Source organism: Phoxinus phoxinus (assembly GCF_949152265.1).
Source record: "Phoxinus phoxinus genome assembly, chromosome: 20".
NCBI classification, from domain to species: Eukaryota; Metazoa; Chordata; class Actinopteri; order Cypriniformes; family Leuciscidae; genus Phoxinus; species Phoxinus phoxinus.
The window spans coordinates 27,295,023-27,309,413 of record NC_136895.1 but is presented as its reverse complement, the minus strand read 5'-3'; the positions used below and the strand labels follow the sequence as shown (position 1 = coordinate 27,309,413).

Here is a 14,391-nt window from a genome sequence, read left to right as displayed (position 1 = left end):
TACCAGTCGGCTGTCTTCCAAGGTTCCAGTGCTTCGACACAGCGCTGGGTAACCTTGAGACGAAGGCGACCCGTTGTCCAAGCGTGAGATGGGACCCGGGCTTTTAGCCATAGTTGGAGGGGGCACATGTTTAGCAGACCCAGCTGTAGCACTGCTGACGCTGAGGCCATGCGACCCAGAATCCTCTGAAAATTTTTGAGAGGAGTGACGCCACCGGCTTTGAATGATGCCGCTAGGCGCTGGATGGAGAGCACGCGCTGTGACGTAAGCCGCGCTTTCATCGAAACAGAGTCTATTTCTATCCCCAGAAAAGCGATTTTCTGATTGGGCGATAACAAACTCTAGTTCCAATTGATTCCAATTGAGTAAAAGGGCGATATCAATTCTGCCTCTGACTGAGCTATTAGTTCAGAACTCACACGGCCTGTAGTTTCAGGGGTGCGAGAGCCGAGTCCATGCACTTTGTGAATGTACGTGGTGCTAAAGACAGGCCGAACAGTAGGATAGTGTACTGATAAGCTCGACCCTCGAAGGCGAATCTCAAGAATGGCCTGTGATGGGGTGCTATTTGTATTAGAAAATATACCCCGGGCGAATTTGCGCGAGGATCTGTTTGGTCGTCAGCATTTTGAACGAACGCCTCATGAGCGCTTTGTTCAAAAGTCTGAGATCTAGGATGGGGCGGAGACCGCCGTCTTTTTTCGGGACGAGAAAATAACGACTGTAAAAACCCGCCTTGCTCTGTGTCAGAGAGACGGCTTCTATAGCCCTTTTTCTCAGCAGTTCCGCTATTTCGGTGCGAAGCAGATGTGCTACATCTGTCTTTACCGTGGTTTCGACCACGGCTCGAAAGCGCGGTGGTCTGCGTGCGAACTGCAGCGAGTAGCCTCGCTTTATCGTTTGAAGCACCGATTTTGATATACACGGGATGATTTCCCATGCGCTTGCACGTATTGTTAGGGGTAGAATGATGTCTAGGCTCGGATCGCTGTGTGCAAGAGATCCGGTGGCCTGAACTGTTTGTGCTTGTGACACTGTGTTTACAGCGCTTATATGAGGCGGCGCGCATAGAGTTATGGGCGTCTGCTCTACATATGTTACACATGCCGCGAGAGCGGGAAGATAGTGTGTGGGACACTGAACGGGCAGTGTTTATGGGTAAGGGTTAACACTGAATAGTGGGCACAGAACCTACATTTGTAACACATTTTGCATAAACCTGAATAAAAACAGACATTTTGCTTTTTTTCAGATTTATTTGGGTCGCCGTGAAAATGGCGTTTGTGTGCCGGCAGGCATGTTGAAGAACTGGCCCGTTTACTGCGAAATAAGCAGTCACTTTTGAGGCGGGAACTGGGGAAACAGTGCGCGAGCTCTTCGACGGTGGTCCGGCCGCAACGAGACTTAACCACAGATAGTGGGACATCCAGCTGTTTACTTCATCAATGCATTGGAACAGCCGTGGTCCGGCCGCAGCGAGACTTAACCACAGATAGTGGGACATAGTGGGCACAGAACCTACATTTGTAACACATTTTGCATAAACCTGAATAAAAACAGACATTTTGCTCTTTTTCAGATTTATTTGGGTCGCCGTGAAAATGGCGTTTGTGTGCCGGCAGGCATGTTCAAGAACTGGCCCGTTTACTGCGAAATAAGCAGTCACTTTTGAGGCGGGAACTGGGGAAACAGTGCGCGAGCTCTTCGACGGTGGTCCGGCCGCAGCGAGACTTAACCGTCGTCTTTTTCTCCCCGTGGTTAGGAGGGCTTTGGAGGCTCAGGGTTCATTGCAGTCCTCGGTCTCGGACCCCCCGGGGGAGGCGGTCTTCGACGGCTCGAGCGCTGGCGAGCGTCGAAGGGCTGGCGGCGCTGGAAAGCTGGCGGCGGTGCCTTTGAAGTCTGAGCAGGCGGCTGTTTCTTTGGGCGGCCTGCTGCAGAACTCGAGCGCCGTGACAGAAAGTGTCGCAAGGCCTGTGACGCTTTCTGAGCTTCAGTGAAGCGTTCCGCGAACCCCTTGACTGACTGGCCAAACAATCCCGATGGTGTGATGGGCGAGTCCAGGAAGGAGGCTCTGTCTGCGTCCTTCATGTCTGTGAGCACCACCATGTTTCTGCCAATCGCCTGCGCGGTGGTCTTGGTAGCCCACAGGGCCAAGTCCGTCGCGCTGCGCAGATCTCTAAACGCCTCAGAGTCAAGGCAAGGCAAGGCAAGGCAAGGCAAGTTTATTTATATAGCACATTTCATACACAATGGTAATTCAAAGTGCTTTACATAGAAGAAATTAAAATAATCAAAAGAAATAAGAATAATTAAAACAGTTTAGAGTAAAAAATAAAAAATAAAAAAAATACAGTGCAAACAGTCGGACGAACAGTGGCACAGTGCTCATTCAGTAAATGCAATGTTAAACAGAAGTGTTTTGAGTCTGGATTTGAATGTGGCTACTGTAGGAGCACACCTGATCTCTTCTGGAAGCTGGTTCCAGCTGCGGCTGGCATAATAGCTAAAAGCGGACTCTCCTTGCTTTGAGTGAACCCTTGGTATTTCTAGTTGATGTGATCCTAATGATCTCAGTGATCTGTTGGGTTTATATTCAGTGAGCATATCTGCAATGTATTGAGGTCCTAGGCCATTAAATGATTTATATACCAGTAATAATACTTTAAAATCAATCCTAAATGTGACTGGAAGCCAGTGTAAAGACCTGAGGACTGGTGTGATATGTTCATATTTTCTGGTTCTGCTCAGGATCCTGGCGGCAGCGTTCTGTACGAGCTGCAACTGTCTTATGGTCTTTTTGGGAAGGCCAGTGAGGAGTCCATTACAATAATACACCCTGCTGGTGATGAAAGCATGCACAATTTTCTCTAAGTCTTGACTGGAAACAAAGCATCTAATTCTTGCAATATTTTTTAGATGATAGTATGCTGATTTAGTTATTGCTTTGACATGACTACTGAAGCTAAGGTCTGACTCTAGAGACACACCAAGATTCCTGACTTGATTTTTAGTTGTTTGACCTCTAGAGTGAAGGTATGCATTCACCTTGAGAACTTCATCTTTGTTTCCAAACGCAATGACTTCAGTTTTGTCTTTGTTTAACTGAAGAAAGTTTTGGCACATCCAGCTGTTTACTTCATCAATGCATTGGAACAGGGAGTCAATGGGGCTGTAATCGTTAGGCGATAGGGCTAAGTAGATCTGTGTGTCGTCTGCATAGCTGTGGTAAGCAATTTGGTTCTTGCTCATTATTTGGCTCATTGGAAGCATGTACAGGTTGAATAGGAGTGGCGCAAGAATTGAGCCTTGAGGAACTCCGCATGTCATGGATGTCCACTCAGACTTATGGTCTCCTATACTCACATAATAACCTCTCGCTTCTAAGTATGACCTGAACCATTTTAGGACTATCCCAGAAAGCCCCACCCAGTTTTCCAGCCTGTCAAGAAGTATGTTGTGATCAACAGTGTCAAATGCAGCACTGAGGTCGAGTAGTACCAACACTGATAATTTGCCTGTATCAGTATTTAAGCGAATATCGTTAATTATCTTTATGAGCGCTGTCTCTGTGCTGTGATGCGATCGGAAACCAGATTGAAAATTGTCAAAGTATCCATTCGAGCTTAAGAATTTGTTCAGCTGATTGAAAACAACTTTTTCAATGATCTTGCCAATGAAAGGAAGATTTGAGATCGGTCTATAATTGCTTAATATAGTCTTATCAAGATTACTCTTTTTTAGGAGGGGTTTGACAACTGCAGTTTTCAGGGAGTTTGGAAAACTTCCAGAGAGAAGTGAGGCATTTACCACTTCTAGGAGATCTGCTTCTAAGCTGTTTAACACACTTTTGAATAAAGATGTGGGAAGAGCGTCAAGGGCGCAGGTTAATGTTTTAAGGTGCTGTACGGTTTCTTCCAAAATTTTGACATCAATTTCTTTGAAATCAGACATAGTAACTACTTTCTCAGGTTGTGGTCTGATCTGTCTGACCCCAGTGCAACTCAAGGATGTGCTGATCACCTTTCTGATATTATTGATTTTCTCAGAGAAGAAAGAAGCGAACTCACTGCACTTGCTGTCTGAGAGCATTTCACTGGGAATCTGGCTCGGGGGAGTCAGAGCCAGGGAGTCAGAGCCAGCCTCGTCCAGAGTGCGGAGAAGGTTGGCCTGGGACACTTGAAGCACCGCCATGGTGTGGAGTGCCGGTGTAAGCGTGACCGGCGAGGGCTGATGTCGTTCAGCAGGCTTTCGAAGGGTGCGCGGCCTTAGACTGCCATCCAGAGGAGGGCGGGCAAAGGTGCGTCGACACAGCGTCTTCGATCGGCGGAAGATGCTGGTATCCTTTTTCCAAGGCGCTGTCCACCACGGAGAGCGTCGAGGAAGCGGATGACTTGAGCCTAGCCGAAAATGGCGCATTCCACGATTTCGTCAGCTCGTCGCGCTGGCTCTAGCTCCACTAGCGCTGGCTTGGGTTGAGGGGGCGGGGTCCGGAATGGAGCCTGACCAGTCCTCGCTTCCCGAAGCGGCGAGCGAACAGCTGTCCTCGCCGACGTCCTCATCCTCAGGCGCACCGAAGGTGATGAGGGGAGCCCGTTGAAGGCGACTCAGACAGCGAGGCACGCGGGGAGTTAGCCGGCGTGAGCTCGCGGACCGCTGAGGCCTCTGGAGCTCTCTGAGAGCGGCGCTTTTTAATGCGTGGCCCTTGAGAGAGCGGCAGTGTGGTGTCTTCGCCGAAGGAGGCTAACCAAGCCCGCAGGCGTGGTCCTTCCCCAGGCAGGAAACGCAGATCCCGTGGCGGTCCCCAGCCGTGAGGGGAACCCGACACGAGGCACAGGAATCACGGGGCATTTGAAACAACGCCCGCAATTTGCTACTTTAGAAGGGAAAAAAGAGACTGTAAATGACGCAGCGGCGACACAGACAGTTAGCTTTGCAAAGGATATGTGGCGCCGGATAGCGCAGCTGGAACGGCATCTGAAGGCGGCGTTGGGGAGAGACTCCTAGCCGGCGTCCTCAGCTCTGCGGTCCCGCTCGTTGCTCGTTCGACGGCGCGAAGGCTTCTTCCAGAGTCAGCGAAGTGGATCCTTCGCTGAAGGAGATGAAATCAGGGCATCTATGGGCGACGCGCTATTTTATAGCATGAAGCCACGCCCATTTCGGCGGGCTTTGTCCCATAGAGGGCGCGAAGCTCCCCTATTGGCTCCCATGCTAGCCGCGTCTCCCCATAGGTTGCAGCAATTGCCGCAGAGCAGCCAATGAGCGCGCGAGCCGTCTCGCTTGGGTCTGCTCGCTGCAGCAAGTGCGTTTTAAATTAAAGCAAATTATAAGGATCATTTTAGGCTTCAATCTTCGAGAAAGGGGCTTTCCCGTAGCGTAAGCTAGCTTACGCAACACGAGAGTACTCTCGAAAGGGAACCCACATATAGAGTTGGATTTGACAGATGCTTGCACGCTGTATGTGATTACATACTGTACTTTAAAAAAAAAATATATATATAATTAAAAACAACTGTGGAATATATAATGTAATGTGTACCAAGAGTTACGCTGTAATCCCAACCCAGATTATAGATGGTTAATTTACAGTCTGTCACACAAATTCATCATTTAAATGAGTAATGAATGACAGTGTTATCATATAATGTCAGTGTTTTGTGTAGGATTGTGTAAGTTTTCAAGTATGGACTCAAATTAACTAAGAATATATATATATTATATCGGGTAGAAAGGGTACACAGCCGCTGCAAAGGATCATAAAACAAATGAAACACCCTGAATTCATGTGAACTTCTTCAACATGTGTGACTGAAGATCACAGGTCAGCTGTGCTGTGTCTAATTTTGTTACACTTCAAAAGAAAAAACATTGCTTCCAGTTTCACTCACACGTTTAGAAGAGCAAGAAATTAATTTAATATTTAGGGAGAAATGTAAACTCTCAATAATTATATTCTCTTGAAGACATATACCATCCAGTATTTTTTTCCAGTCCAAGATTGTGTTGGTCTGAATCAATAGAGCATCATTAGCATAATGACACACGGCCCAATGAAAATGTGAAAAAACATCGGTGTTGCGAAACGCGCTCCACACACGCTCACTCAGCCAAGACACAGAGACAGAAGTAGAAGTAAGGGTTTTCCTACACAACTTAACTGAGTCCACATCGCGCTCAGATGATATTTCTAAACACATATTTCAAACATCAGGGCTGTTGGAAGAAAATGTTTAAAGGAAAAACTGTTTTTTTCTGGCTGTGCTTCTGCCGTCTGGATGGTGAGTTACAAACTGATTTTGGTGTTCTGGTGGAAGCTAGTTCAGATCAGCACTAAACCATTTAAATCAGTCAGAAGATGCTCTTGCTCTCATTCCCAGATATTACGAGATGTGACTATGAGAAGTTTCCCTTATATAACTTATAACACTTAAGCAAAACGTAAAATGGTTGGTGAGTTATAAACATGTTTTATGATTTATAGTTGCATGTTATTTGTGTGGAGCTCTAATGAACTTCAGTTCCACTGTCAATTATCTAACTGTTGACTTATGTAACTTATAACACTAAACCAAAACGTAAACTGTAAACTATATGAAGGTGTGTGAACTCCGATATCGGTCTTCCACTTTGCCATTTATTTCCCATGATGCTGTTTCTATCTTTGTACTTTCTCAAAGTTTGTAATCATTTCAAAACAACTTCAAACTTCAGTTAAAGCTTCATTATAACAACCTAAAGTTGAAAGTGTGACTGAGAGACTGTGTCTGTGTGTTCTTCAGTAGTGTTTGCTGGTACAGATGCAGAGAAGTCAGTGTCAGTGATGGAGGGAGATTCAGTCTCTCTAAACTCTGGTCTCACTGAAATACAGGAAGGTGAAGAGATATTCTGGACATTTGGATCTAACAAGACTCTTATAGCTAAAACTAATGGAGTGAAATATACAATCCCTGATAATCTTGATGGGAGATTCAGAGACAGACTGAAGCTGGACAATAAGACTGGATCTCTGACCATCATGAACATCAGAACTGATCATGCTGGAGTTTATGAAGTTGAGATCAGCGGCAGCAGATCATCGTCTACACACAGATTCACTGTTACTGTCTATGGTGAGTAGAGAATACAGCTCACTCTATTATATATTACAGAAGTGCCATTTTATTGTTATAATTATTCTTAATACTATACAATATAAAAAATATTGTGATCATATTTATTTGTGATCTTTGACATTTCTCTATGACACTGTAATTCCATTTTTAAATATGAATCCATATATGCTTCTAAAAACAGTTTTTTTTTTTCACATAAAAACACATTGCTCAGTCCAAATTATATTTCATGCAAACTTAGCCATAAACTTATATGATGAACCGTCTCCACAGAAAAGCTTTTTATTTTTGTAAACTGAAACATCTCCATTGACTTCCATTCAAACAGAGCAGCTTCTGGGAGCGTATTACAGAAAGATTATAACTTTAGAATTCTGTCTTATCCTTTTGGTAACCGTGATCATTTCATCAGGACCTGAACGTTCACCTGACATTGTGTTTGATCGTTTGACATATAAGAGGTTAATGTATTATAAAAACATACTTTACATTTCAGACCTCAAAACCTCACTTGATAACGTTTATTGAAACCAAGCTACAACATTGTGACGTTATAAAGTGGAGAAAGTAGAGAAGTCGTTTTCACGTCAACACAGTAACAAATAACCGTCTGCATGATCCACTGACTGATGCCCAGTCGGTGAAGTGATACGACAGGACAGACACTTTTCCTACAGACCAAATAGTGCTATTAGGAGTTGTTCAAACTAGACACATTCTTGATTTATTTTCTATCAATATAATTGTTGCTCTACATTAACACAGATTTTGCCTGCTCGGAAGTGTCTCACAGTTTTTTTGTACCATATACAGCTGTATTCAACGGGTTACTATTATTCAGATTTACTTTGAACACTTAAATGAGAATCAGCTTCAAAAACAAGCGTTTCATTTAGATGTATTTTGAATTTATCACAATTTATGTATTTATCACAATAAACTCCCATTCCCAATTAACTATTATGGTGCAGATATGTCATGGTGTTTGTTACAGGTTGTCATGTCTGTTTTAGGTTTTGTTCATATTTTCATGTCTTTTATTTTGGAATTTAGTCTTGTGTGATTCCCTGTTCCCTTGATGTGATCCTGTCATGTGCTTCACCTGTTCATGTGCCTTGTTTTCATTGGTTTGTTTGTTTCATGCATCGTGTACTCATTGGTTCTTGTTTCATTAGTTCTGTCTGTTCATTGGTTGCTTTTGTCATGTGATCCCCATAGTCTTGTATTTAAGCACCTTTTGTTTGCCATGTTACTTTGTTGTGTATTCAACAATGATATGCTGTTTCCACGTGTCAGGTTATTGTTATCAGTCAAGTTCTTAATTCATGTTTCACATTTCTGGATTATTTACCTTGTAATAAACTGCACCTATGTCCTCCTCTACACTATTGTCTTTGTTTGCTTCCATGTCAGCTACGTTACACAGATATGTCACTTTCTCCGACTAATTCACTCACATAATGTCTGTCTCTCTTTAGCCGCTACAACACCAGATCTACACACACCTTCAGGTCCTGTATCTCCGACAGCACTGGTCTCTGCTGCTGCTGCTGCTGGATTTCTGTTGACTGTTGCTGTAGTCGTGATCTTCTGCATCAGCAAGAAACACAGAAAAACTGATCAAGAAGGCAAGTGTTTCCTACTACTGATACAACTGTTAAACATTTATTAGATAATTAAATATGCACTTTAACAATACACCTCAAATTATGTATTTTTATGATGAAAACTGATTTAGTGATTCCACTTTGTTGATTTAACGCATCTATTATTATTGTTTACAGTTGAGACTCGTGATGAAGAGATAACCTACGCTGATCCAACATTCTACAAGAGAAACGCACAGAAAACAGTAAGATCATTTATGACTGTCATCTGTGTCATTATCAGCAGAATCACATTTAGATGCGTTTAGTGTTATCCTGTATATGTGTAAATGGGTATGCTTCCTAATTTTCTTTATTAAATTAAAACTACTAGTTTTGATGCAGTTGCAGATGAAATAATAGCCCATCCGCGCATCTCTAGTTCTCAGCATTTGTTTCCAGGTGGACAGTTAAAAAAATGAGACACGTGTCACCCGGCCATCCTGTAGAATTCAACCAATCAGATCACGACTTTAAAAAATGTGTGCCAGTTAAGTGTACCCGGAGCCGTTGACGCTGGTCACGTGAGCACCACGACGCATGCGTGTGATGCTGACGCAGGATCTGGCCAATAATGAGCCGGCATTCTGACGGGGGAGTTACGACGCTTTATAAAGTTAAGGTTGAACCACCGTAGTCACATGGACTATTTTAACGATGTCTTTACTACCTTTTTCTGGCCCTTGAAAGTGGTTATTACATTGCAGTCTATGTGGGGTCAGAAAGCTCTCGGATTTCATCAAAAATATCTTAATTTGTGTTCCAAAGATGAACTAAAGTCTTACGGGTATGACAACATTTTCATTTCTGTCAGGACCACTATCGTCAAATACGATTGACAATTAGCATACAGTTTGGATTGGCGGTATGGTTCTGTTCTGGTCAAGAACTCCTTGCAGCCTAACATGGATAAGAGCAGGAGAGCAATAACCTCCCTTAGGGTCAACAGAACAGAACCAACATGAATGTATTGCAGATATCATTAATTCAAGATTTTAAAGTACAACATAATTCGAGAATTTATTCTGATTCAAGGGGAATCCAAATGCCAAATCCTGACTGGACGAGAGGAGGAGCTGGGGAGGGAGGAGGGTAATTCGCTCCTGAGAAACGCAATAGCTGCTGATAATACTGAAGGAGATTATATATGTATACGGTGATAGGCGTCGTATTCCTATAGACAGACGTGGATCAGCTGAGTCACTGATGCGAGCTTGACTAACGTGACCTGCTAGAACTGACGCTACGCTTGATTTTTTGGGTGAATTAACCATTTAATGTACAAATCAGTAAAATCATGTAATGTGACTTTTGTAAAATAGGATGTGCTTGATTTTTTTTTTTTAAGTCAAAAGTGCGAAAGAGAACTCAGGCTGTCACTCAGGCAGCTTTCTGTGTGTGAAAGTGAAAGGTGTGTGTCTAAATGGTTAAAATACATGCAAAAATATGTAAAAATCCCAGGCTTGGCAAGTATTAGTGTAACACTATTCAGTTATGTATTAAAGGGATAGTTCACCCAGAAATGTACATTTCTGTCATTAACTACTCACCCTCATGTCGTTCCAAACCCGTAAAACGTTCATTTATCTTTGAAACAACAATCCGAGAGATTTCACTGACCGTCTACGCAACTAGGCTACCACTTTCAAGCCCCAGAAAGGCAGTAAAGACATCATTAAATGTAAAACGTTGGGAGAAAATTGATTGTGTATCAGTATATTGGATCCGGGCATTCAGTCTTAAAGTGACAGTAGCCTAATAAACCTGATGCCGCACATGTCATTAATGTTAATCAAACAACAAAAAACAGGGAAAATCACTTGATGCTCTTGACTGAATGATTTTAGCTTTAAGAATAAAACAAAGTTGTTTTATGTTCATCAAACAGTGAAATAGTGAAGATATATAAATAGACAATCCAATAGTGAAGACTACGCTGTTTTATTTTACATTTGATTATTCAATTCATATAGTGGCCTGTTGATACTTGCATGAAAATCTTAAAGGACTGTTTGCTTCATTTGTATCTTTTTCTATTGTTATGTGTCGTATTGTTTGTAATTAGCTTTTTTGTGTGCCTATAACATATTATCAAAATTAGTATCGAGAATTGTGAAATTCTCCTGGATTCCCTGGTATCTAAAATGTATACATCATAGCAACCTTATTTCCAGTAAATACATGCTTGATATATTGTTAAATAAATCGCTATTGTTAAATTACTCGTATAAGGTTTTGGTCAAATGGCCCCCTCATAATCGTGATTGTAATATTTACCAAAATAATCATGATTATGATGTTTGCCCTAATCGAGCTGCCCTAGCATGTGCCTGAGCAGTCTATGCCTAAATCAGCCACTGACTTGATCCATAACCATCAACAAAGGCACTAACTCTCTGGCACCTCTCTTTCTCTTCTTTTCAGCGTTTCATTTCTAGCTCTATTATTAGCATTTTTTTTGTACTAAACTTAGCATTTGCATACTATGTATATTCACAATTTGTCTCTTTGTATGTTCTGTATGTGTTTTCTTTCAGAGGGTTAAACAGGAGGATGAGGTGATATACGCAGGTGTCGTCGCCAGACGTTAATTGAACTCTCTGAGAGGCTTTTTTCTCATTAATGATTTTCTTATCATAGGGTTTTCATGCACACTAGAAAGCCGGTATTGCAACCAGGCGGTTTAAGATTCGAAAGCGTTGCTCATGCTTATATGCACTGCATTAGTAGCAGCTTATGGCCATGCAAAAGCGTTAGCTGCGTTATATTACTGTTTTCTGAAGAGTGCGTGAGAGTGCACATTCTGAATGTGTGTGAGAACTAAAGTAACAGAAATGTTTGATTAAAGCCGATTACTGATATTGGCCATTGTGTACGCAGGTTAAGAGCATTACGCTAACACTGCATTGAATGCTGCAATAAACCAATTTCTTAAGTGCATGTGAACTCTGAACATTAATGTTACGTTTTCTCAAATATGTTTTTAGTCGTGTTGTGTTTTTTTTTCTGTTTATTGTGATCCTGCATGGTAATGTGTGTTTCAGTTATAGTAAAGGTTCAAAGCTAAAAAAAAAAAACTAACAAAAACCAGAGATAGTTGAGCATCATGGGACATTAACCGGATTTTATTCAAGAGTTTCCAGCTTTGAACATTTACTTTGGATTCTGAAGCCCAAAACTCTTCCACATTTACCAGACATTTATAATACATTATCTGAATTTAACACACATTGATGGGGAGAGTGCAAAGTTACATAGATAACACCATCTCTATGGTACTGATGTTAAAGCTCACATGGGAACGGCTCAGATATTTGTTCACAAGTATGTATTTTAAGCAGAGTATTTTTCAGTTTTACTCTGTGTATGTTCAGGAAATCCCAGCTGACGTTAAACAGCCATTGAGTGTTTTAGCAGCGCATTCAGATCGAAAGTCACTGATCGATATACATAAATCTGCAGAATAACAGTACACGTTTAATTTCATGATAAATAATAGCAGCAAACAGATGTTTTTGGTTGTATTTTTCAACAGACTCAAACCACAGAAGGCCTCAAGTTTTAGATCTGAAAATAAATGTGGTTTCATCAGTTGAGAGCGTGTGCATGAGAACATGTTTTATTAAATGGACGTTTGTGGTTAATGTGCATCAGTGTTTGCTCGTCTTGAGGTGTGAATAGTGTGAGTGTGTGTTCTTGTGAGTGTGTGTTTTTCTGTGAATCTTGTGAGTGTGTGTTTTTCTGTGAATAGTGTGAGTGTGTTTCTGTGAATCTAGTGGGGTTGAAGAACTTCCACAGTTTTACTTCCTCTTTATGCAAAACAATGTTTTATTGCAAGATAAAGTATAGAATGGAAAACGTTTGATAAAAATATACTTTCTGTGAGATTTTTCTGTGTGAATGAGAAATATTAAAATGTATCGTACACTTACACATGTGAAATATAAGATTGATATTTAGCAGCATTTGCATCTCTCTATATTTCCATGACCTCACACTCATGCTGTGACCCTGCAGATAAGAAGTGTTAATTTCAGTGTTATTTGCACCTCCAGCAACACTTACTTGTTTTTAAAAAGTTTCCACTATTCTTATCTAGCCTAAGTCCATCTATATTTTTAGCAAAGACACAAACAAGTGAATCATTTTAAAATAAATGCAATGTCTTATTTACTGGCAGTTGCAATATTGATTGTGTTTGTGATATTTTCAGTGCATCGTGCATAAGTGATGATTTATTTTGATTTCATCAATTTTGGGGAGTTTCTTAAAGTGATAAAAAAAATGTATTAGCATAATTGTTATTTTAAATTAAAACTCTTTTTCAGCAGACAGTGAAAAACACGTCTATTTTACACTGTTTAAAGCCCCCCACCCCCCAAAAAGGAAAGAAAAACTTTTTAAAACTTATGTAAAATGGTGAAATTACATATATAACTGCAGAGCCTAACAAGGCTATGATAACCAGATAAACCCTGACCACCTAATGTACACTTTTCCCGATTACCAAATCTGGATTACTGGTGCTCTACGGAACATGGTGATGTAAACAATATGAGATGGAGAAATAAAAAAAATATTTCAATGCTTTTGCGTTCTCTCAGAAAAGTTTTGTAAAGCGTTCACCAAAAAATACTGTGTTCACTTGCAAAGATCTTTTGACTGGTTCATCTCTTATAATTGTGCCAATGTAGTTTAGAAACGGTGGTAAAACACTTTTTTTGGATTAAATATATTTTTTGTTTGATTTTTACAGCTGTTTGGGGATTAGCTATTTCATAGCACCAAAATCTCTTTTTTTTACTTTACAGTAGGCTACCGAAACGCTTAATATACACCCTAATGTCTACTTCTAATGTATTATTTTAACAGTTAAACTAATCAAAAGCAAAACAAAAATGTGTGTATATCCTGAAATCAGTATAATCCTGATTTTTTGGGGATTAAAGGTATCCCCTAAAAAATTTGAACACAAACTGATGATTTGATCCAGATCAAACACCAAGATTGGATTTTTTTTATCTTGTTTCTGAAATTTTTTTCTTTTGAACAACCCATTTTCAAGATTTGATCCAATCCGATAGCCGAAATCTGATCAGATTACTTTTGACCAACTGGCCCCTGGAGTTAGAGTGTATAATACCACGTGTTTACACTAGTCTGGCGCTCTCTAGTGTTCAAGAATACTGTAGCTCTACTATTAAAAGATGGGTCAATATAGATCTCACAGTAGAGCAACAAATCAAGCTTGAATCCAATTTTAGAAAAATCAATAAAACATTTAATCACAGATAGGCTACTTTTCATTTTTTCATATATATTTTTTTTAATTCAGGTCTAAAATGGTTTTATCTGCAGTAAAGAGTCGTTCACAAATAAGTTCAGCTTAATAAAGGCCTTCAACACTGACAGACAATGCATTAGTTTGGTTGCAAATGGCTGTCAGTTAGGGCTGCAATCGATAATAGAAATAGTCGACAATGAATTTCATTGTCAAAGTTGTCGCCAGACATGTTTTTTCCGACCGAGTGAGGCATCTCTCTTCATTACAATCTCTGCCGAGAGTCGCACATGCGCATTAGCTTCTCTGCTGAGCTTCCAACGCAGCAGCTGCGCGTACCAAAACATCTAAAGTT

The 14,391-nt window shown here is 41.0% G+C and overlaps 2 protein-coding genes across 3 annotated transcripts in view; one reads left to right on the top strand and one right to left on the bottom strand.

The window, feature by feature from the left end:
- Positions 1 to 14,391, bottom strand: part of LOC306988004 (uncharacterized protein) — a 34,060-nt gene that overhangs the window by 12,487 nt on the left and 7,182 nt on the right. The window contains exon 2 of one of the 2 annotated variants that reach the window (XM_079592702.1): positions 8,615 to 8,699. The exons of the other annotated variant lie outside the window; for it this stretch is intronic. The gene's annotated coding sequence lies outside the window, so the exon portion shown is untranslated. The remainder of the gene's footprint in view (positions 1 to 8,614; positions 8,700 to 14,391) is intronic. 2 annotated transcript variants of the gene reach the window in all.
- On the top strand, positions 6,099 to 13,135 carry LOC306988009 (uncharacterized protein). Its single transcript, XM_079592707.1, has 5 exons — positions 6,099 to 6,275; positions 6,777 to 7,106; positions 8,588 to 8,737; positions 8,894 to 8,961; positions 11,293 to 13,135. The coding sequence occupies exons 1-5, from the start codon at positions 6,176 to 6,178 to the stop codon at positions 11,344 to 11,346; spliced, it is 702 nt and encodes a 233-aa protein (XP_079448833.1). The 5' UTR covers positions 6,099 to 6,175; the 3' UTR covers positions 11,347 to 13,135.

Excerpts from the sequence above, each read along its gene's own strand:
- LOC306988009 (XM_079592707.1), top strand. The coding sequence starts at position 6,176 with ATGATATTTCTAAACACATATTTCAAACATCAGGGCTGTTGGAAGAAA. Across the intron at positions 6,276-6,776 it reads GTGCTTCTGCCGTCTGGATG|TAGTGTTTGCTGGTACAGAT; the intron begins GTGAGTTACAAA and ends TGTGTTCTTCAG. Across the intron at positions 8,962-11,292 it reads AGAGAAACGCACAGAAAACA|AGGGTTAAACAGGAGGATGA; the intron begins GTAAGATCATTT and ends GTTTTCTTTCAG.